This window comes from Lontra canadensis, unplaced genomic scaffold (genome assembly GCF_010015895.1).
Source record: "Lontra canadensis isolate GAN:19392208 unplaced genomic scaffold, GSC_riverotter_1.0 scaffold34, whole genome shotgun sequence".
Classification (NCBI taxonomy): Eukaryota; Metazoa; Chordata; class Mammalia; order Carnivora; family Mustelidae; genus Lontra; species Lontra canadensis.
This window is the reverse complement of record NW_022631028.1, coordinates 8,577,856-8,601,540: the sequence shown is the minus strand read 5'-3', so window position 1 is coordinate 8,601,540 and position 23,685 is coordinate 8,577,856. Positions and strand designations below refer to the sequence as shown.

Sequence of the window (23,685 nt, the reverse complement as noted above, 5' to 3'; positions counted from 1 at the left end):
TACTTTCTGGAAGGGGGAATGGTGTTCATGTAGGTCAGGCAGGGAAAGGCTCTGCCTCGGGGGCCCACAGCCTCTCCTCCTGTGCGGCAGTGCTTGCTTCCTGCCGTTGGGCCTGGAGGCCTTAAACACCCTCAGAAAAGTTACCAGTCCTCCCCTGGTACTAGCTGCTCAAAAAATCTATTTTCCTTCCTTTAATATTACAGATGCCATTTCCTTATTTCCAAACCTAAGACAGCTGGCAGGACCTTAGTTGTCTGGCATGGTGACAGTCCAGAACCTGGCCTCAGTTTGCTGTCACCTCTCTTGCACCCAACCTCTGTGTACTGAGGGATTAATTATCTGGCAAAAGGAAAAGAGTCCCAGTGGCTCGTGTCAAGGAGCTTATAGATTGGGAATGAAAATAGAAGGAATCCTGGAAAAGTGAAAATAAGCTAAACATGCAAAAATAAAGCGTTTAGATTATGAAGTGTGTTTCAGTAGATCCCTTATTAAATGTTAATAATGGGTCCAGGACCATTTTTTTTGCGTGTGACTCTCAAACAGGAAACGGCGATGGCCACAAGCCACAGATCTATCTAAAAGTGATTAAAATGCGATCAGCTGTAATGTAGCGCGTGATCTCCGAGGATGCTCTCCATCACAGAACTGAGCCTCTACAGATTGTCCCTCTGACAGCTGAGTCTGATGTGAGCACATTCACCAAGACGGGCTTTCAGGAGACACATCCCTCTGGCTTTAAAGTTTCCCTCTCAGATGAAGGCCATTCTCTTGGCTCAGATGCAGGTGTCACTCACGTGAGGTGGAACATTGTCCGTACTCATTTCTTCCACCAACATCCCGTGTGTGTGTGTGTGTGTGTGTGTGTGTGCGTGCACATGCACGGGGCATGCGCTGTCCCTGCTAGGTATGACCCTGGGTGTTGCACACAATTCCCCACGAGTCCTCACAGTACTGAAGTAGGACATACCAGCTGCGTTTTACATGTGAGAAAATTGAGGAGGCCGGGAGCAGCCGCTTGACCAAGGTCACACAGCTAACACAGAGCAGAAATGGGATTTGAGCTTAGGACTGCGTGACCCCATGCACTGGTGTCCCTCACCCTGCCGAACACCACTTCCCTGTGACTATGAACAGTGCACGCAACACAGTTCTCCCACGTTCCACATTCTGAAATAAGGAAGCTGCGTGGGACTTGATGGGTAATCTGGGCCCACCACCGAATTTCACAGACGAGAAAACCAAGCTCCCACTGCATGGGAAACAGTTAAGCCAAGGACTCCCTGCTTCACAATTTGCAAAGAAGAGAACCTTCCCATATTTAAGAGCCTGGGTAGGATTGTCCTTCACATTTAATGATGGCCTCATCTTGATCGTCTCCTTGGGCGATGATAAGAAATAGGTCTGTGAGAAAAGTGATTTTTATGTGTTTTTGATGATGCTATCTATAGTTCATTAGCTTTTACTTGCCAGGTTGTTAGCATTTCTTCTGGTGACTTGATTTAGATGCCCCAGGCCAGCACATCCCAAACTTCAGTATATGCACAAATCCCATAGGATTCAGCAGGTGTCTCATGGGCCTAGAGATGCTGTAGCTCTCACACCAGGTGATACTACCTGTTGACTGAGCACACTTTGTCAAGGATGCAGGTAGAATTTGGGGAGAAACCTTTCCAGCTTCTTCTCTGTGTAAGAAGCATTTCCAGGTGTCCAGGTCACTGGTAAGTGGTGCCGCGGCCTCCCAAGAGCTAGCCGGGCAACGGTGACGATCATTTCCTTGGGTATTTACCAGGGCTTCTGTCTCCACGAATTAATCATGAGCCTCACTCACCTGTAGCAGACATATCTTTTTTTTTTTTTAATTTTTTTTAATTTTTAAAAATTTTTTTAAAAGATTTTATTTATTTGACAGAGAAAGATCACAAGTAGGCAGAGAGGCAGGCAGAGAGAGAGGGGAGCAGGCTCCCTGCTGAGCAGAGAGCCAGATGCGGGACTCGATCCCATGACCCTGGGACCATGACCCGAGCCGAAGGCAGAGGCTTAATCCACTGAGCCACCCAGGCACCCTGTAGCAGACATATCTTTAGGGGGGCCCGTGGGGTTGAGGGGAGAAGGCCCATTCGTATTGCAGGGAGATACAGTGAGAATTGCAAGCTGCAGGGGAGTTGAGGCTGCTTGGTGCAGAGCTGAATTCATGGTACCAAGCAGAGGAAGGATCATGGAATAAGTGATCCATCTAGGCTGGTGACTGAGCAAGGCTGCCCACCACCCGTGGTTCAAGTCCCAAGTCTGTCCCTAGCTAACTCTGTGTCTTTGGCAGGTCAGTACCCTCAGACTTCATTTGCTTATCTGCAAAATGGAAATGCCAACAGGTATTTACCTCATAGTGTTTGAATGAGGATGAAATGAGATCGTGCATGCACGGAACACAGGATACACAGGGTTGTTGCTTTCTTTCTTTCTTTTTTTTTTTTTTTCCGATTATTGGAGTCTCAGTACATATTTCCAGGATAAGAGAGAGGATAAAATGCTTTGAAGCACTGCAGACTTAAATTGAGCTGAAAGTGTTCTGTGTTATGAGAATCTCAGGGACCTGCTTTAATGAATAGATAAAGATGATTTGTAAGTAACACATTAATTTTTGCATATAAATGGTGCTTAGGTGCTTAGAAACTATTTAAGTAGAACAGTTGGTCCAAACTTATGAGACTATCTGCTTTCTCCTAACTCCCCAAATGAAATTTTAACCAATTTCACATAAAGAGCCTTGGGATGCATTTCCTGTTATTTTGTTATGCATTTGAAGATGCACAGACATAATGTAAAGCTGGGTGGGGGGTGGGGTCATATGCAACATTAAGACGTCCCCTCTTATCTGTGCACCCATCATCTACTTGGCAGACCTGGAAGGATCCCCTCCCACTTCTGCCGTAACCATCACAACTTCTGGATTAGCCAAGTCCAAGTGGAAATAGCCGTCAGGGTAACCCTGGCCTTGAGCCCTGAGATATTGGCACCTGATGGGCTTTCTTTTCTGAGTTAGGAATCTAGGAGTTTTTCAGCTCTGTGTGTAATTCTCACAGATTTCTTGGGATTCTTACTGACTGCCCCACAGATTAGAAAATGTGTTCAGTGTCTCTTAATTCTTATTGCTCTCTTATCTCTTCCTGTTTTTCTGCCTCTGATGTTGATGATGACTATGGTGATGTTAGCAACAGTTGCTTATTAGATGCCAGATATTGGGTAAATGCTTTGTAGAGCATTCACTCATGTCATCTAAGTAGCAAAGCAATGAGTGCCATAGAGACCATGTTCTCAGAAAGGGGAAGTGGGGGCCAGAGAGGGTCAGGCTTGCCACATAGCTGGGAGTTGGCAGAACTGGGGCTTGAATGCAAATCCATGGATTCCAAGGGCCATCCTCTTAACCCTTCTGCTTTCCTGCCTTCCTGCTGTAGCTCATTTGTGGCTTTTGTTTGCTAAAGGTATCTTCTTCTCATACCTAGCCCCAGAAGATGATGACCTATATGTGTGTTCTTACTGAATTGTGTTCCTTATATGACGTTTTGGGATGTCATTAATGCCAGGGGTTCTGGTAGCCTCCACGTCAGCCCTGCATCTCTGCATCTCTGCGTCTGCCTCCTTCCAACAGCATGGCCTGGTGGATGGTGGTGGAAGAATGACAGGCCAGAATGGGTCCAAGGAGGGAGTAGATAACCTAAAAAGGGATGAGAAAGGGATTTGCCCTAAGATTTGCCGTGGGTGACCCTCCCATGATGACAGTGACTACTGGGTTTTTACTTCCTTATCTAAGAGGAAGATCATGGGCATCAGAGTTAGACCGACCAGGGAAAGAACCCAGATTTTTCTACTTAAAAAGCCTCTCTGCACCTCAGTTTCCTAATTCGTGAAGTGGGGATGATGATAGCAACTTGATGGGGTTGCTGTAAGATTAGAGACCGCATAAGCAAACCCTCTGTAAAAGGAGCCCATTATTACATTGATAACACTGAATCAGAGGAAAGACTCCTTGCAGACACTTCCAATTCCTTAATCTGATCCACCCAGGGAGCATTTATTGTCTCACTGAGGGTTCCTCAGCTGTAGCTGCGTGCTGGGAGAAGGCGGCATAGAATTCAGAGATGTGCAAACAGGTCCTGATTCCTTGGTTCGGTGATTCGCCACCACTCGGACTGTGTGTCCTCCTAGGAAGGGTCGTCATCGATACGTACACCCCTCTCACTGCTTTCTCTCCCACCTCCTCCCTCCTGGGCAAAGAAGAGGGGATCTGATCAGAGTTGCTTTTCTTTTGGGAGTCTGGGGAATTAGAAAGCAGCAGGGCTAGTTCTAGAACTCTATGAGGACACAGACTTTGTCTAGAGTGACCACTGATGTAGCCCCATCAGCTGAAAGAGGTGTGCACTGAATCTTTGTGGATTACATAAAGCCTGAATCCTCAGAGACTCTTTGTTACATGTCTGTGTCAGGGTTTCTTGGCGTTAACTCTGGTGACCTTTTGGACTAGATAATTCATTGTTGTGGGGCTATCCTGTGCCTTCTACCCACTAGATGCCACTGGTTATCCCCCTCAGGTGTGATGACAGGAAATGTCTCCAAATATTACCACCATATGTCACCCTGGGGGGCAAGATCACGCCCAGATAAACACCTTTGGCTGCAGAGCAAGGGCTGGGTTGGGTTTCTGTTGGGAGGTTTCTGTTTGTAACATGAATGGAATAAAAAGACTTTTAAAAGATAGAAGAATCGACTGTATATGTGAGACGAGTAAAACTGTGTCTCTCCTCAAAGTCCATGGCCAACATTTATGTTCCGGTTGGTAGAGCTCTCTTTCAGAGTAACGGGGAGGACGGGGTGTGGGACGGTCTGCCCAGCACCACAGCTCTGGCGGGAGCAGCCTGTTTTGCTACTTTAAGAAACAGTAACCGTAGACACTACAGCTTCTGGTTCAACTTTGAACCAGTGAGTCCAGTCCGGACTGACCTGTTTACAAGACAGATGATTTTAAAATCTCAGCCTGTTTACCCTGTTAAAATTGATTCCGTGGCTATGGCCCAGTTCTGCTTGTTAAAGCCATCCTAGGGCGGGCCTGAGGCACAGCGTGATTTTTCAGGGACTCTCAGGATCGGACTTGGCTCGCGGAAGAATGTCGTTCCTTGCGCTGGCCACGCCAGGCACTGAGTACAATCAGAAGTTCCAGCATCGTTGTTTCATTACTTTGAAACCTGGAGAGCCATAAAACTGTCCAGCAGCTGCAAGAAACCCTTGAGATCCCAGAATCCAACCTTCCCTGTGAAGAACTTAGGAAAGAAACCAGGGTGCAGAGGAGCTGATGTATTTCCTTCAAATGCCCATACATTCACATCACAACACGCTAATCAGAATAGACCCATCATGGAGGGTGATCTGTTTTAGCGAGAACCTTCTCTCCTCGGCTGCCCCAGAAAGGTGATTCTCAGAAAGCTGGGTGGCCAGGGTTCAATGCCGTAAAGGAGGTAGAACATTTAGCACACCAGTGGGAATGGAGTTACTGCACACCAGCCCCTCATACTGTCATCTCACACAGACGGTGCTGCCTTCTCGTCTTATTCTAGAGCCCTTGCTTGGACTCTGGAAACTAGGTTTTTAAAAAAAAAAAAAAAACTTGGACATTGAAACTGAGGGGCCCTAAATGATTTTGTACAATTTTCTCCTCCACTGGAATAGAATTAAAAGACTGGAATATAGAGACAGAGGCATTTAAAAAGAGGCATAGAAAGCACATGTTCATCAGAAACTTTTTCCAGGCTAAATGGTGTTATCCTCGCATTTTGTTAAGTTGACATAATGCTGTCTGAGGCGAACATTCAAATACTCAAGTTCTACACGTTGCACATGGAACTGTGACTTTAAAAAATAGTAAAACTTAGAAATATGCTGTTTTAAAAATGAAAGAAAGGCAAAGTACATTTCTTTCCTTTGGGTCCCAACAAACCTTCATCCTGTTAGTGAAGGAGCTCTCTCTTTGCTCTCCTGTGTGCTTTGGGTGACACAGGGATGTCTTGCTGGGCATTTCTAGTGGACAGGTCAGCTAAACTTCCCAAAGGGGGGAAAAAATCAGCATTGGAATAAATGCCAATAGATTTTCTTGTAAAAGGGAAAGATTTTTCATGTGAAAATCTATCCAGAAAAAAAGTTCAAGGTCTGTTTAGTGGGTTTTTTTCCACAATCTTTTTATAATCGAAGCCAAAACCAGTATAAAAACCTGCATTAAATAGTAGATTAATACTTAATCATGTCAAGGCACTCTTTGTGGACTGATGAATTCATCTGGGGCCCAGGCACTGTCCTAGCTAGATGCTGACGAATATCTCACTGTTTACCACTCTCTTCAGCATAGTTGTTTTAGGCTTCAGGTCTAGCAAGAAAATGCGATCACGCTGGTTATTGTGGATTTGCTTTTTCTTTTCTTTTCTTTTCTTTTTTTTTTAATGCCCAATATATTTATGGACAACTGGAAAAGAATTGGAAGCCCATGCATTAGGGTAGCTTTAATTTATCACAACACCGACTTAACAGGCTCCTTTGCCCTCAGACTAGTCCACAATTATGCTTCCTTAGTGACCTTGAAGCCAGGGAACTGTATTCAGAAGGACATTTTTCTATTCCATTTAGACACCAGGGAACATTGGTCTGTAGTTCCGGGAGTTTAGTCTGTTAGAGCCCTGTCACTCCGGTGTCATGCCTACCCCACACCTGGGCGTGACCCTTGTCTTGGCTGCCCTCTCTGCGTCTCAGCTGTGCAGTAGTTTTGTGAGTCTCCAGAAAGTGCAGCGTCTTGAGGTTCTGTGGAATCTGTGAGGGTCAGTGGCTGCTAAATATCACATTTTATAGATTCCGGATCCTAGTGAATTGACTGTGAGCCAGCATGTTCTCCTCTCAGCAAGCTTCATTTCCCACCTTCCCACCGGACACAGGGCTTTCAAGCATTATTTGAGAGGTGAATTTTCCCCTTTGCCTGGACATTCCTGGGTCCCGACAGTCTTGAGCAAGAACTGCTAGTTCAGTATAGGAAGAAGGAAGAGGTAGCAAGAAGTGAGACTCTTTGCTTCTAAGGACTGATGAGACCTTGTTATGTTGCTTCTAACCCCAGGAATGGTGCTGGGGTAAGGCCTGTCCCTAGCGCCCGAGTTTTCCGCTGAATAAACCTGTCGTATGTTGCCATCTAGTGGACCATATGGCAAACTAAAGATTAATGTATTCTGACCGCAGAATTCCCCAGAACTAATTGAATCAGCCTGAGAAAATAACTGAGTTTTTCTGAAAGCACATGTTGGGGAAATATATGCAAATTTCAGGTGAAGCTAAAGTTGACTTTTAGTAATCATGTTTTCCTAAATTTGGCAAAAGGTTACTCTGTTTCTTAAGAGTTCCTGAATATTTACCACCAGAGAACTAACAAGTTTTTCAAACATGTCACCGGGCCAAGAGCCTATGATTTCAGTCACCTGTACTCTGGGCACAGTTTCATATCCAAAGTTCTAGCAAAAGGCTTGGTTATTGCAAGGTTATTATAGTATTTTTTTAAATGTGATTTTTTTAAAGGTTTAGTATTTTTTAAAATATGATTTTTAAAAGTTTCCAATATCTTTCTTACATACATTTCCTTTTTTTTTTTTTTTTTTTTTTCCCATTTCCACCGAATAAATGTGCTTGCTTTTAGGAGAGACAGACACATGACTTCACGGAGTAGGAATTTCACATTTTAAATTCTAAATCACATCCCAGAAATGTCTGCTGCTGTGGTTTCAGACCTAATTTGTATGAAAACCTGCAGACTGACTTCGTGAACATTGACTCCTTGTTTCGCTTGTGTCTTTGCTCTTTATTTCTGTTTCCTTAGATCTCTTCCTGGTGCCACAGCCGCTGAGTGTGCTTCAAATCTGAAGAAAATCTACACAGTACAGACAGTGCAGGTAAGATCCGGAAACGGACGTACCCAGTGAACACAGTGTATGGGGGACATTTGATCTTCCAGCCAGAAAACGGCTGCTCGGCAGGCAGTCCCCACCCGGGGTTCTGTCCCCCGGTTAGCTCTCAGGTCTTTTGGTGGCTCTGTGCTTAACTAGGTGTAACCCAGAGGCTGGTTGAGCCCATATCCAGGTGGCCTGCTGTTCTCCTGGGGACCTACTAAAACATAGTAACTGCCTCAATATTTTGTATATCCTCGAGAGGAGCACACTGTGGTGTGTCCCTTCATGGGTCTGTGTCCCCATTCAAATGCTAACGCAGCCACTCCCTCTCTGAGCTCTGAGCTCTGTTTCCTTCTCTGAGATGCAGTAGCATCCCCCCTGCAGGCTTACCTAAGGCTACGGGTCACACAAGAAGAGCAGGTACGGGTTGAGCATGAAAGTGGAAGGTCTCAAGCCCGTTTCCTACTTCCCGTTCAACTTCCATCATTCTAAATTAAGCAAGCATCAACACCTTTAATTTCTGTAAAGTGGGTATAATATGAGTACCTCTCTCTGGAGTGGTCAGGAATAGTAAAGTACTGTGCCTAGCAGGATACCTGATACACTGTAGCTTCTCAACACATGGAAGCTCTTAGTCCTGGCCATTCTTTCTCTAACCAACCCTTTTGAAGAAGATTTCTGAAAAACCTGATTTATTTAGTTGATCACATTTCCATTTTCTTTAAAAGTGTGTCTTTTGAAGTCTGTCAAGTATGTCCCCCTTTTTGAGGTTAATGCACAGTTATAGGCAGAATAAGGATTTAAGGCTGCTGTCTACTTGCAGTGACTATCTTTAGAATGTTCTAGAAGGGCCCAATTTAACATGTTCCTGTTGTGCCTCTAAATCTTTTAATGCTGCTGGACATTTAGAACTAGCACAAAGATCCTTTTTTTCAGAACTTCTCCCACTCTCTGTTTCAGAAAATTTGATACTCTCAGTTTTCTGCGGTCCCCAAAATCTGATGGTAAGGTGCCATGCATGGCCACTGAGCCAGATGTAAAGACACAGTCCAGACCATAGTCCATTTCTGATCTAGTTGGGAAAATGGCATAAGCATGTGGAAAGCAAAAGAACAGTGCTGCTGTAAATAATCATGTGGTGCCAAGTACAAGCAGTGTCACAAGGCAGCACGTGGGCCACTATCCAGAGGAATGAAGGGTCTCCGATTCCAGGAAAGGCTTCCCCTTGGTTTTTCCCTGTGGTGATGTGGACTTTCATTCCCTCTTATGTAGCAGTCATTGTATGAACCTCGGAACGCTTGATTTTGAAACCTGTCTTCACATGGAAGTTCTTAGATCCCTTTGACTTAGGAAGGTGCTCAGTAGACTTTTCCTACTGCATTATGACATTGGGTCTCAGAGCTCTGCCTGGGACTCCAGGGCAGACGTTGGTAAAGTCAGATCACGGGGTCTGTTTGTTTCCCTGACCCTGTGTGACCACAGACCATTTGGTTGAGTCTTGGCATCTAGCAGCAAGTCAGAAAGGGTCTTCAGGACCAATTTTTAGAGTACCCAGTTGGCACATACTAGGAAATACTTTCTTGAAAACTATATTGGGAGATAATTTATATTCGGTAAATGTAGATTACGTAAGTATGCAGTTTGATAAGTTTTGACAAAGGTATGCAGGCATGTAACCATAACCCGATCAAGATAAAAAAGATTTGCATCGTCAGTAAGTCCCTCCTTTCCTTCTGTTTATCCTTCTCTTCCATAAGCAGCCACTATTCACATTTCTATCACCATATATCTTTCTGTGTTTTACTGAACATCCTATAAATGGAATCACACAGTACCATATTCTCTTGTGTCTGTTATTCCTTTCCCCCAATAAATACTGAAGGATTGGGGCACCTGGGTGGCTCAGTTGGTTAAGTAGCCAACTCTTGATTTTGTCTTGGGTCATGATCTCAGGGTCCTGGGATCGAGCCCCCTGTCAGGCTTTCCACTGAACAGGGAGTTGGCTTGAGGCTTCCCTCTCCCCCTCTCCCTCTGCCCCTTCCCACCACAAGCCCACCACGACCTCTCTCTTTCTCTTTCTCTCAAATAAATAAAATCTTTTAAATAAATACATACATGTATAGGACATACTGAAGGACCGAGGGATTGAATGAGAAGTTAAGAAATGAACCACTTTTCCTGAACCACAACGAACTACTTGCATAAGGATCCTTTAAGCTGTTGGCTCCATTCTTAATGGGGGCAAAAACTGATCCTTGGTGGGGTGAAAAATCCTACTATTTTTATACATAAAGCATAGCTGTATATCCAGTACATAAGCAAATGAACAGCTCTGCTGTGGTATTAACATTTCACAAGGGAGTGATTAGAAAAAAGGGCTCTTTGGGGGTGGGGCGGAGGGCCATGATATTGAAACACTGCCCCAAGTGGTCAGGAGGTTCTTTTGTATCTCCCATGTGCCTCTGTCCACCTTGGTTTCCTTATCTGTCGGGCTGAGGTCAGAGTGCTACCTACTCCCTAATGTTGATCTAGGGTTAAATGAGATTGCATATGGTTCTTAGTCGTGCTTGGCACCTCATACCCAGACTTTGGCAGCTTTTCCTAAAGTGGTGTTGGATGCTACCCCTTGGCGTCATCAGTTGATAGGCGAGGATGTGGGTGAGGGTGTAGCGTCGTCACGCTGCCTGGGTTCCTATCCTGTATCTGCCACTCACTTGCTCGTGCAAGTTGCTTAACTTCTCTGTATCTGCTTACTCATCCCCAGGATGGGAACAGTCTCAATACTGATTGTATCACGGGGCCCTGAGAATGAAATGGCACAAGGAGGTGAAAAGCCCATGGTTGGGTCCAATAGTAATAATAATAATAATAAGAGGCCCGTCTCCCGTGGCTCACCAGCTTCTCCTGGAGCATCTTTTCGCGTTGCCCTCAGTCATGTTTTCTCTCAGACAGCTGTGCGCCACTCCTTTTCTGTGATTTATTTCAAGCAGTTGTTCCCCAGATGATGTTCCTGCTGCCACCCCGACTGGGGAAAACACATTTAACTTATCAGTAAATTCTGGGATTCCAGCCTCTGCATGTCTTCAACATTTGCGAACGGTCCTGAGTATTTAACAACTGGCTTTGGTGCCAGTTTTTAAGTCATTTGAGGACGTGCTTTGGTTCCCCTGTGTTCTTATTCTGTGGTTATATATCAATTCTTGGGCCTTCACTCTTTCAGCTCTAAAAAAACCTGCATCCCTGATTCTGTCTGTGATTTTCCCCCCTATCTCTGTCTGGGTGAAATTGAGCATCCTGTGTTATTAATGACTGCTTTATACAGCAGGATAAAATACGTCTCTTTGTACTTTAAAGCCCTTCAGTAAATCAGAGGTGTTGATGGGGGTGGGGGAGGAATTGTTATTCCCATTTATTAGCTGCAGAGACTGAGGCTGAGAGGTTAGTGCTCTAAAACACCCAGTGGAATCAGCCAACCTTGCCATGCCCCAGGGACTAGAACTCCCCCCGCCCCCTTCTACATCAATTCTTTCCTTTCACTCTGCCCTGACTTGGGGTTGGTAGGAGGCCCGTGCCTCCACACAGCCCACTAACCCCTGCTAAGGACACTCTCACTGTAGCCAACAATAATTCTCTTTGCTTGGAGTTAAATTTATTCCTTACTTTCCTGCCGTTCTTGGAAAATTCCATTTTTCATCTGGTTGCATTTTCCAGATGCTTATTGATTCCGTTTACTCTTTTGTAAACATTTCCAAATTTTCCACATTTCTCCTGTGTTTTTATGTCCTAAATGGATGCAGTACAGAAGGGAACCACAGCTTCTGAGCAAGCCTAATTCTACCTGTGGGAGAAGGAAGAGCTAGCTACCTGCCAAATAGTATTTGCAAGGGAGGTCTCCCTCGTCCCCACTCTCTTTCAGCGTTGCTGCTGCAAAACCCAGCAATTCCACCCCCAAAACTCCTTCCTCCACAGCATTCTGTCCCACCTCGGTCATCTTGTCCCCTTCAAGATTTTGCCACACCGCGTCCCACTTGTGCTGTGTTCTACCCAATATTTTGCATAAATTGGCTGACTTTTTACTTAAATTTGCACAATACAGAACTTCATGTTTTTTTCTGTACATGGATATCTGGCATCACTTATCATAAACAGAAAGTCTTCATCAAAAATGCATACAACATGTTAAAACTATGAGAATGTCCCTTCTGTACCTGTGTCCTGCCAGTGACGTCAAGACATCCTCCCTCATGGGATGGTGTGATGTGGTCAGATCATTGAAGTCAGGATGACAGATTGCCTTCCAAATCATTGGGGAGCGAGGGCGGTCCCTTTCAGAAAGAGAGGTTTATAGGTCAGTACTGACAATGAAGAAGGAGGTGAAGATTGATTCAAGTTTTGAACACAGATGGGCAGCCCACCATGGGTGGCTCCTGCAATAGAATGACCTGGAATGAACCATTTGGGGGAAGGGAGGGGACCAAGATAAGAAACACAAACATACCATGTTGAAGAGACAGAGAGAAGGACCTGCAGCCAGGTCTACCTCATAGGTCTGTGGAACACAGACTTAATTTCGAGTAAAACAGGATTCTTCATCATTGAATTTATTCATGATGTATATAATGAGATCAGCATTTATACTCACTGCCCATTTGTGCAGAAATAGAACTGCAGTCAGGTTACCCATGGTCCTCTCTCTCTGCTGGCCTGCAGGCATGGGGGCCACTGTGCGGGTGGGGGGCTGAAGGCGGAAATGAAATAAACGTAATTTAGTCACTTCAGATGTAAAACTGGGTCTCCAAAGGGGCTCAGAATATGTCACCCCCCAAAATGCCACTATAGCATAAGAATTCTGTTAAGCTGAAGGCAATTGAGAAACAGCGGGCAGAGGAGGAACACTGTGCTCTCCTGTCTGCCTAACATCAGGCATAAATTTCCCTTTGAAGGGTGGCATAAACTTCCATTTGTAAAGGTAGCCCCTTTTCTTGTCCCTCCAGTCTGCATAGCAAAGCTTACTCCACAGCGGTGTTTCCCATGTAGGTCCTGTCACCTCCTCCAATGGACTACCTGTCAGGGGCCCCAAACCCCTTTTCCTTTATTCATTCCCTTTCCACACTTGATCACCCTTTGTTATGATGGTATACAAGCTTCTGAGACCAGCCACTTTCTTGGGCTTCCACTTCCATTTTCTGAAGCCCCTGTGCCCTTTAAAGTATTAACGTTAATAAGGAAGTATACACTGGTGGCCTTATGCAGGAAGCAGTGCTTCCTTCTGCAGAAACACTGCTCTGATGTGTTTCCCCAGGCTTTTCTGTAGGTTCTCGCCTCTCAAAGTACAAATCCCACTTAGCTTCCCCATTCAGACTCTGTGATTTATTCGGCAACTTCCTGTATGGTGAGAGAGTGCCCTGATTGCATTTTACCTACATGAGGATTAGTCCTCCCAACTTGGGTTCTCTCTTGAAGTCAGGCCGCCTTGGAATTCAAAACAAAACCCATTTCTCTCTCAAGTACCCAGCTCTTGCGGGTCAGAAGCACTTTGCTTTCAGCCTACAGTGTCTGCTGTCAGTTAAAAACATCCTTGAAGTTCTTCCTTGTTGTCTTGTTTGCTCTGGGTTCTTTCTGTCCTCCCCGCAAATATCATTGATTCAGTTGGTGGGAAGCAAGCTCTAGAACTAGAAACCCATTCCTATGGAATAGAAATACTTGCTTCTTACTTAAAAAGTACTCTCCTGCTTCAGATGCAGTGGCCCTCAGAAGAAATTCTGGATTTTGTTGTTTTCCGGTGGGGGAGAGTGTTTGCTGGGTGTTTTTATTTTATTGTACACCTGCTCCTCTATCACAACACGGCATTTTTTTCTTTGCTACTATTTTCAAGTACAGTCTCTTTCTCATTTCTTCAGAATATTCCAGTAGAAAATTGAGGAGGAAATTTGTCAGTTTTTCTGCTAATGAAGGATTATCTGTTTGGTAGAAGACCATCAGATGGGGCATAATTGCTCCCATCAGAACTGGTAGATTGGGGATTTAGCAGTTGGTCACACTGTCTGGTGAGGCTGAACACACCTTGCTTCCTTGCTGGAGGCATATCACAAACTCTTACTTCATCTCTAACCATTAAATCATCCAACGCAGTAGCTGTATCTGCTCGATACATAGAGGAGGAAATTAGGGTTGCGAGCGCTTCATGAGCTGTGAAGGTGATCCTGAGAACTCTGGTCCTAAACGCAGCTTGACTTGAATTTACAGCTTCACAGGTCCGCCATGTGCCCTGCCTCCATTCTTCACGGAGGGTCCCCGAAGGATGCTTGAGAACTTACCCGCTGAGGGTAAGCCAAGGCTGGCCCTCACGTGTTCAGTTCTGTTCCCCCAAGAGCCCATTGCAGTACCTCCCTGTGACTGGTGCCTGCCAATGTCGCCCAAATGAAGGATGCCCGACTTTTATACCTTCCCTCACCCCGGGGGATCATTCAGACTTTTGAAAAAAGCACTTGGCTCTGATTTATCAACGTTGTGCTTACTTTTACTCCAATCTGCTGTTTGCAGGCCACTTTGAATTAATTATAGGAATTCTAAAAATTAATTATAAAAGCCTTTAGGCTTTTGAAATCTATGGGCAAGTCCCTATTGATAGTAAAATTTAGGTCTTTTTTTTTTCTTTTCTTTTTCTTTTCAAAGATTTTATTTATTTGACAGAGATCACAAGTAGGCAGAGAGGCAGGCAGAGAGAGAGAGGAGGAAGCAGGCTCCCTGCTGAGCAGAGAACCCAATGTGGGGCTCAACCCCAGGACCCTGGGATCCTGACCTGAGCCAAAGGCAGAGGCTTTAACCCACTGAGCCACCCAGGCACCCCAAATTTAGGTCTTTCAACAAAACTAAAAATGTGTTACAGAGAACACGATCATGAATTTTCAAGCTTCCGGCGAAAGAGCGCTTTTACTTTCTCGAAGCAGGAGGAGGGTCTCAGGAGTGTGTAATGCTGGACTCCTTCCTCAGGCTGTTTCTCTATGATGTGTATGGTCATCCCCCCCTGTATCTAGCAGGGGTGCCTTCCAAGCCCCGCCCCATGGATGCCTGAAACATTGCATAGTACTGAAGCCCATACATAGTAGGTTTTTTTCCTGCACATACACACTCATGATAAAGTCTAATTTAAAAATTAGGTACAGGAAGAGATTAACAATAACTAATACTCAAATACAACTATAACTCCATACCGTAATAAAAGTTACGTGAATGTGCTCTCTCTCTCAGAATACCTTATTGTACTGTACTAACCCTTCTTATGAGGGGAGATAATAAAATGCGTACATGGTGAGGGGAATGACAAAGGCATGTAACATAGCACTAAGACATTCTGTCTTTCTCTCTTTTTTAAAATTTTATTTATTCGAGAGAGTAAGAGAGAGAAAGCATGAGGGGGGGAAGGGTCTGAAAAGGGAACCCAGTGTGGGACTCGATCCTAGGACTCTGGGGTCATGACCTGAGCGGAAGGCAGATGCTTAACCAGTTGAGCTACCCAGGGGTATGTAGACCTTCTGATGTTCTGTCAGAAGGAGGATTCTCTGCTCCTGGACTGCAGTTTACCACAGATAACTAATTTAACAAATATTCCACATATTGGATGAGGGGTTGGAAACAGGCTAGAAACAGACTCCTTTAGGGCTGCGTACTTCTTAAATGGGGCTCTTTTCAGTGATGTCACCAGATATTTTGCTCCTGTTTTGTGCTCGTGCACAAATGTGTGAAGATGTGCCTTCATAAGTACTGAAGTCAGAATTCAGTCTGTTGCTGTGTCTTCTTGGGCCATCATCTGTCAGATATGCCGAGACTAAAAAGTCAGTTGTCTGTTTATTTTCAAGAGAAGCCGTTAAAGAACTACAAACCTCAGCGTGATCCTTAGAGTGATTTCTTTTTGGACACGGAGAAGCACCTTGTTGTTCTCTTTAAGGTGCTTCAGACCCTGGGAACATCAGTGGGGGTGGGGGTGGGGGTCGGGGGACAGGAGGGCAGATGCTCTGGTTTGGATGTCCCATTAGGAGGCTTGATGTTTAACAGCACCAAAGTCCTTCTAGTTAAAGCAGGGATTTTTATGCTGGTGTACTTTTATCCATAAATCCCACACCGGTCGCTGCCACCTTATCGCGGGAGTCCCAGACTAGAGCTTACCACCATACTCAATGTGGCGAAGAGCATCTCCCCGCAGAAAGACATGTTCAGCAGGCATCCCTCATTCTGTGACTCCTTGACCTGGTCCATGGCTTCCCAGCTGCAGAAAGATGTGTCTAAAACACACAAGACTATTTTCAAAGGAAATAGCAGAGTGGTTAAGAGCACTCATTTTGGAATCCAACCATTTGGTTTCAGATTCCACCTCTGCTCAGCCTGACACCAGACCAGTCCCGGAGTCACGTTATCGTCTGCGCTTATAGCAAACCGTTTATTGGGCAAATACCTCCCCCAAGGGCCAATACGCCTCCCTGAGGACCTGCTGGTACGACTAACCTACTTCCAGCTGTTCCTTACGCAGTACCACTTTAGTACAAGGGATCAAGGTATTCCTGACCAGTCGACTGCCGGGTGGCTTCCTGTTTTCAGTTTTATCTTATATTTCGTTGTTGCTTTCCTTGCAGTTAATTGGGCTTTAATTTTTACACCAGACAGACAGGCTTGAACAACTCCTAATACTTACCATTCAGCGTACATAAACTTTCATTCCGCTGATGTTACTCCATGGCAGAAGCCCTAGGATTTATTTTTCTGGTTGTTGTGTTGCTTGGGCTGTTTCCCTCAGATCTACCTGAAGACCCAGACAGCCACCCTTTGCTTACCCTACCCCACAGAGTGGTATTTCTTGTTTGTGTAGCATTCATAATGCAGTGTTATGATGGCCCATTCCCAACAGTCTGGGAAGGGCTTTCTTATTTGTAAACTGAATCCTCATCCTAATCCCAGTGGTCATACCAAACACTGACTCTTAGGCAGATGAGTCTCCGTGCCTGCATTCCCTTATGTATAAAATAGGAGTAATAACCGTGCCCCCAATAAGGCTGTCGGTAGGATAGATGACATGCATATGTAAAAGTTGGTAGAACAGGGCCACTATTAGGAACTACTCTTATTGGTGTCATTCTCGTTCCCTTATTTTTGTATAATCTGTTTTTGTGTACAGGCCACTCTGCATCTGAGTTAGTTCCAGTTGCTATAAGAGAATACTGTAGTCTGGAGGGCTTAAACAGTAGACATTGATCTCTCACAGGTCTGGGGGCTAGAAGTCCAAGATCAGGGTGCTTGCATGGTTGGGTTCTGGTAAAGGCCATCTTCCTGGTTTATAGACAGATAGCCATGTTCTTGTTGTATGCAGACATCCAAAAGAGAAAGAGGGCTTGTTCTCCTTCTTTTCTTGTTGGGACACTAATCTCATCATGGGGGCTCTATTCTTCTGACCTCATTAGCTCCCAAAGACCATACCTCCTAATACCATCCCCTTGGAGGTTAGGGTTTCAGTATATACATTTGGGGAGGACAGAAACGTGCGGTCCCATATTTTGGGCAACTTGTTGCTTTAGTAACTGAGCTGTTCCCTATATTTTCTAGGAGGGGAGAGGAAAGGAGAGAGTGCAAAAGGTGATCTCTCTTTGCCTCCTCCTCCTCCATAAGCCATCCCCTAACCCAAAGTGGAACAGTTTCCTTCTGGGCTTTGAAAGAAAGTGGTCTGTGTTACAAGGAAATAAGGTTCATTACATATATATTCAGCACTCAGGTCTGAATCAGATGCCATCCACCTGCTGGAAAAGTCAACAGCAAGGCCCTTGCCCAGGTTTACCCGGAGATACATCGCATAGGGAAGTTCGTTAAATAGCCATAGCTTCCTGGGAAGCGAAGAACCTGGCCCAACATCAGCAAGGAACATTCTTTAATGCTATGTTACATTTCCTAGCAGAAAACTAGAAAGATTACTGAAAAGAAAATCTATTTCAAGTGGATAGGACTTAATGAGAACTGGCTTTTTTTTTTTCTTTAATGCATTAATTTTATAATCTAGTGGCACAGTAAATCAATACTGGGTATATGAAACAAAGTGTTTTTCTTTTGAAGATATTCTGGAGTGTGTATAATAATATCCCTCCTGTGACCAGCCTGCCTCTGAGATGTAGTTATCACTTAATGAGAGGAGAGAGGCGACCACTTTGGTAAGTGTCTAACTTGTAATTGGAGGTTAAGGTGGGAGGGAAATGGTTGTGAACCTCATAAAATATTTACTTCATGCCAAATTGGAATGCCAAAGTCATTTTCTCCCGGTAATGATGGAAAGTAATTTTAGCTCTTACTTAATTATGAAGGAAGCTGCCGCCCCAACTTCCCCCTTCACCCTGGGCTCCACGATGACGAGTAGGTTTCTCAGTGTTCCCCACTGAACACCCCATTGTGGTCTCACCAAAAATAGGTCATTGTTCGCACGCCAGACTTATGATGCAGCTCCTTTGTAGGGGGCGTTGCTGCATTTTTGGTTTGTTCTTTCATTTGCACGATAATGACCTACACAGTGGGGTGTAGAAGCTTCTAGGCTACTGGGAGATGAGAGGGTCAGGTGGAGTATGCACGTCTGCTGTACGGTCGAACCTCAGAAACGTCTCTCACATGGATCCCACAAAAGTGTGGGAATCAGGCACAGCCCAGGGTCTAGAGGAAGGGACCCTTCTTTAATAGCTTGGTGTCATGATGAGGGTAGTAGATGATGAGCCAGTTTGCTTGGGCTGGAGTCCCAGTTAGTAATAAACTCGTATATCGTGTCCCTTGCATATTCTAAGTAACGGAGACATCCCCTGGTAGGGCTGATTTCTGCCATACCCGAGCGCTCAGATGTCGTTAGGAATCTGACACACTCCATCAGATTTGCTTTGCTTTCCTCAGAGTTGGTGTAATTTTTCAGAGAGGCTCTGCCTCCGGAGTGGCAGCATGGGTCTTGGGAGCTGCAGTCTTATACCCTCCAAGTTTATCACTCTCAGCCTTCACCAGACCCCACGTGATGCCAGGGCTGGCTGTCATTGGCCCACCACGGGTTCTTTCCATCACTGGGCAATCATGAGGACTAGAAAGAGGCAGTATTTTCATAGGCAAACCTGGGTCAGAAGCCCATCTTTGAGACTAGGATGTGGCATCAGCCCTATCAGAATGGGTCTGACATAGAAGTAGGGGACAAATAGCTCCTTAAAGGGAAATCGGGGCGCTTTTACCAGATGAGCAAGCAGATACTAAATAGGAAATCATGGTGAGTGCCCACCACAGGGGCCGAGTCTCCTATTAGGCATAGAGTGGAAGGTGGATATGAGACTTGGACGAGGCAATGCCATGAATGCGGTGCTGAAGCGTAATGGCTTTCACGCATGTAAAGCACTTGTATTGATTGTCCTTCCCCAGATAGCATAGGGAACCTCTCATCGTCACCTGCTTCAGGGTGAGCAGCTGGTAGCCCATCGCCACCCCTGCCCTTGTGGCCACTGAATCCCACTTTCTTCCCTTCCCATCTTCACCCCCTTTCTTTTTCTTTCCTCCACTTCCTTTTATAGTAAAAGGGCTGCGGGAGAGTTTATTGAAGAATGTTCCATTGTTTGTCATTTTTAATGCCATCTGTGGATAAATTAAATGCATGTAGAGTTACTTAATCCTTGAGTCTAATTTCAAACCTCGATCTCTGATCCAGGGAAGAGGAGAGTAATGCGAAGGGTGGCGTATGGAAGATGAAAGTCCCCAAGGACAGCACGGTAGGTTTGTTCCAGTCCCCTTCTAGAACGGGCTGTGGCTGGGTTGTTGTTGACTGCTTGTGGTGAACATCTCGGGCTTTTTAGGCAGCCCACTTGGTCGTCTCAGAGCAGGACTGGGGGTGAGAAAATCTGTTCTGACCTTCGTGAATTTCTGCCTCCCGGTGTCACCTTGAAAATGTAGTACCGTGTTTCTGTACAGAAACGGTGCAGACGTGGGACTGTATCGTAAATTCTGAAGAGCTGCCTGCTTCTAAACTTTACAGAAAGGCTGATGCTGGCAGTCATTTCCTCACCAGCCATGACTAGCATATGGAAGTTGGTATATGAGAGAGAAGCAGATTCCTGCCCACCCAAGGCTGGTCCCTCCTCCACTGAGCTTGGTGCGGACACAGGGATTCTTGGGAGGCCGCACATCACACCATTCGGGGGGTTTCGTGTAAGGTTGTGCCCAGCCTCCCTGTGGGACTGGGGAGAGTCTGCTTGGTAGGACGACCTGTGAGACAACTGGTTTCTCGTGGTCAAGCCTCAGAAACCGAGATTTTCTAGAATAGGCTCAAATTCATCATACTGACTAAAAAGTGAACATTCGAACCCATTCTTAAGCTTTGGGAAACCAAAACACTTCTTTGAAAATGGATGAAAGGGCAGAAGCTACCCGAGTCACCTCTTCATGGTTTCTTTCATGTGGATAAGCTCAAAGAATTACAGTGTCTCCAGAGACCCATAGGTTTGAGTCATTTCCCTATAAGCGCAAACCTAAAGATGTGACCAGATTTATTTGTTAATGAAGCAGACTGTCAGCAAGATGCATAGCTCCAGGATTTGCCTGTTACTTGGCTTTCGCAAAAATGTCAGGGCAGCCAACCACCAGGCAAGGCCTGCAAAGCTCCTCCTGCCCCTCTCTTTTAAGAGGAGAGAACGTAAGTTGTTTTTAATTTCAGCAAGAGCATGGTTTCCTTTTCTTGTGCTTGATTGACTCACACCAGACTTTGAGTTCTGGTAGATACAAATGTGTGATGTCAGCGTGTGGTGAACGGTAGCTGATGGGCACAGTCATCCTTTCTCTCCTCGTCCATCTGCCGTCACAGATACTAGCACATACACGTCTGTACAGGTGTCCTTTTCACTCACTGTCACTTGTGGAGGAGTGGGGTCTGGTGGGCCAACCTTGTCTGATGTCACAGTGAGGGAGGGAACCTCCCCTTTCCCCTGACTTACTTGCAAGGCTCTCAACTTCATCATGAAAGTGTAAGACACCACAGGTGGGACGTAGAGAATGGAGAGGATGATTTCCAGAAGGGAGACCAGCAGAGCCAAAGGGAGCATCTAGAAAAGGGAAAATACATTCTTCCTTGCGAGTGAAAGCTCCTGGTGCTTAACAGCTATCATCTTGGTTAAAAATTCAGCTAGGCTGCTTTCCATGCATTAGGACATAGTAATAAACACCATTATTTAGAGTTAATATGTAGCGAGCACCTGGCATAGAGCAAACTTGTTGCTATTTGTGGAACAGATTTTAAGTATTAACTTCTTTTGCTGCAGTCACAGTGCTAAGCCCTTTGAATACATTTGTTGACTAATTTCATGGTCACAGCAACCCTGGGAGATCAGCCTGTTGTTATTCCCCGCTCGCCTGAGGAAACTGATGTTCCCTTAGTCTGTCCGCTCCCCGACCAAGCAGCCTGGCAAGGTTCAAACCCAGTTCTGGGAGAGTTTAGGGCCTGTTAGCTCTGGCAAGGAAGATACATGGGACCAAGAGCTTTTTGAGGGGGAATACTGTGAGAACTTTTAGGCCCCCAGCTGCCTGTGAGCGCTTGCTGGCCGTTGACTGGCTGGCCTGAGTGGTCCCAGTAGTCCCTTGGGTAGAAGGGACTCCAGGTTTCTCACTTGCAGGAGGTGGGTGGGAACACGAACTGAGTCTTCCAAGAGACGCGTGCACACACACAAGTTCTGCCCCTTGACGTAGCAATGTGTCTCTGCTGGATGGCAATTTGCAAGTCTCTGAACTTCCTTAAGAGCTCATCACTGCGGTAACCTCTTAAGTATCTCGTAAACTGCCAGAAAAACAGAGGGCAAGGGAGGGTTTTGGAGAGAAGGATTTTACTAATAGCTTTCAACTCTAATCAATTGATACATTTTGAATCCGTGAAAGCTCAAGGAATTGGAACCTTCTAAGTCATTTGAAAGCATTACCTACCCACCCATCCCATTCTTTTGAACTTCATCATGGTTTCACTAGAGATTGACTCTGTGGCTTTGGACACAAAGTGTTACGGACACAAAGTTTGTGACTTTGGATCCCCGGTATCTATCTGTGTAAAGTTACTTGTGAAGCGATACAGTATATGCCACTATTAAGTGTTGACACCTGTGACCCGGGGATGTGTGTGGGCTCCAAATAATGGATATGAACAATGCATGTGAAGCTGAAAGAAATGTGACTTGTTGAAGATACTTGTCTAAAAATATATGTGTTGTTATTGGTTTTTGTTTTTTTTTATTTCTGGTTTTGTTTTGGTTTTTTTTTGTTTTGTTTTTTTGTTTTGTTTTATTTTGTTTGTTTGTTTTTGTTTTTGTTTGTTTTTTTGTTTTGTTTGCTATTTTTTATTCTTTTCCCATGCCAGTCCACAGTTTGGAAAGAGTTGTTGTTAGCGACAATCGGGGAACAGTTCACAGACTGTGCCGCTGCAGGTAAAGAAGCCCATGCCGTCGGTCACTTGCTCGTGTCTGCTTGGCTTGTGCTTGTCACTTGGAGACGTTTGTTTCTGCGTGTTTGACTTTTGACCTGTTTCGAAGTTCTTTACTTGGTAACTGTGAAGTTACAGGTTTTTTTCATGTGATCATGGCATTTTGTGTCATATGTGTATGTACACGTACATATTTATGTGTGTTAAATGTATGTACGTATGTGTATGTACATATCTTTTTCCTCACATAGCTCATGTTAGTAGTATCCACGAACATGTGTCTAAAATCAATAGGTGAAAAGGAAAGAAAAGAAAATTTAGTATCAGTTGGTTCTTGACACAGTTTGGGTTAGACTTCTCATTCCAGTTCTTCCAGAGGGGTAAGTGGTGTCTAGTGGAGTATGGAGTGACACCAGCATAGTCCCTTGTGTCCCCCCCTGGTTTTTCTCCCTTCCTCCTGTCCCACTCTTGGGCCCCTGCTCAAAGAGACTTACAAAGGCGAGGAGGGGATGTGCTCACCCCGGGACTTGTAACCCCACAACAGAAGCTCAGATAGAAGGTCCTCAGGCATTTTCAAATACTGGGTGAATTTCTCAGAGCCTCCGTAAAGTCCACTTTGATATTACTTTGTTTTTGTGATGAAACCGCTCAAAGAGAAGAGTTGAATTGCATGCTTAACATTTTGTTTTCTTCCCGGCTAGTTCCTTCAGAACCCTTCTGAGGTGACATTTAAAATAACACTTTACCTGTTCAGCTTTGAGTTAAATTTTTTTTTCTTAGCTAATTAGTACTGATTAATTAGTCCCCAGGTGTCTTAGATGGTGCTAACTTTGGGCACCCCCCCCCCAGGTCAAGTCATTGCCTGGCAACCTTCAAATTCACTTACTAGCAGTTTCCATAATTCTCCTTTTGTTTTGCTTCCTTATTATACCAGTTTTCATTCCCTTCAGACAAAACCTGGGATGAGATGAAATTGTCTTAAAAGTACAGATTCCTTCTATGTTAACAGGGAATAGTTAGCAACTTCACAATATGGAGCCAAAAATATGTCCTAGGCATAATTATAAACACATAAATCCCTGGGAGAGGAAGTTTCCTGTGCAAATTATTCCTGTTTCCAGAACCTCGGGAAAACAGTCTAAGTAATAATAAACAGGCAGGATTGAGTAAAGAAGGCCTGTTGTTCCGTAGTTGACTTAGGAAACCGGTGCACCATTAACAGTGTGTTACACGTTAGCTCTGCTGTGACCCCCGCTCTGCCACCTGGAGCAA

At 45.0% G+C, this 23,685-nt stretch overlaps 1 protein-coding gene across 2 annotated transcripts in view; it reads left to right on the top strand.

The window, feature by feature from the left end:
* The window catches only part of EIF4E3 (eukaryotic translation initiation factor 4E family member 3), a 40,037-nt gene that overhangs the window by 9,446 nt on the left and 6,906 nt on the right, over positions 1 to 23,685 (top strand). For both annotated transcript variants that reach the window (XM_032867401.1, XM_032867400.1), the window contains exons 2-5: positions 7,895 to 7,967; positions 18,060 to 18,154; positions 19,666 to 19,726; positions 22,351 to 22,417. In XM_032867401.1, coding sequence (XP_032723292.1) covers positions 7,895 to 7,967; positions 18,060 to 18,154; positions 19,666 to 19,726; positions 22,351 to 22,417 — 296 coding nt within the window. The remainder of the gene's footprint in view (positions 1 to 7,894; positions 7,968 to 18,059; positions 18,155 to 19,665; positions 19,727 to 22,350; positions 22,418 to 23,685) is intronic.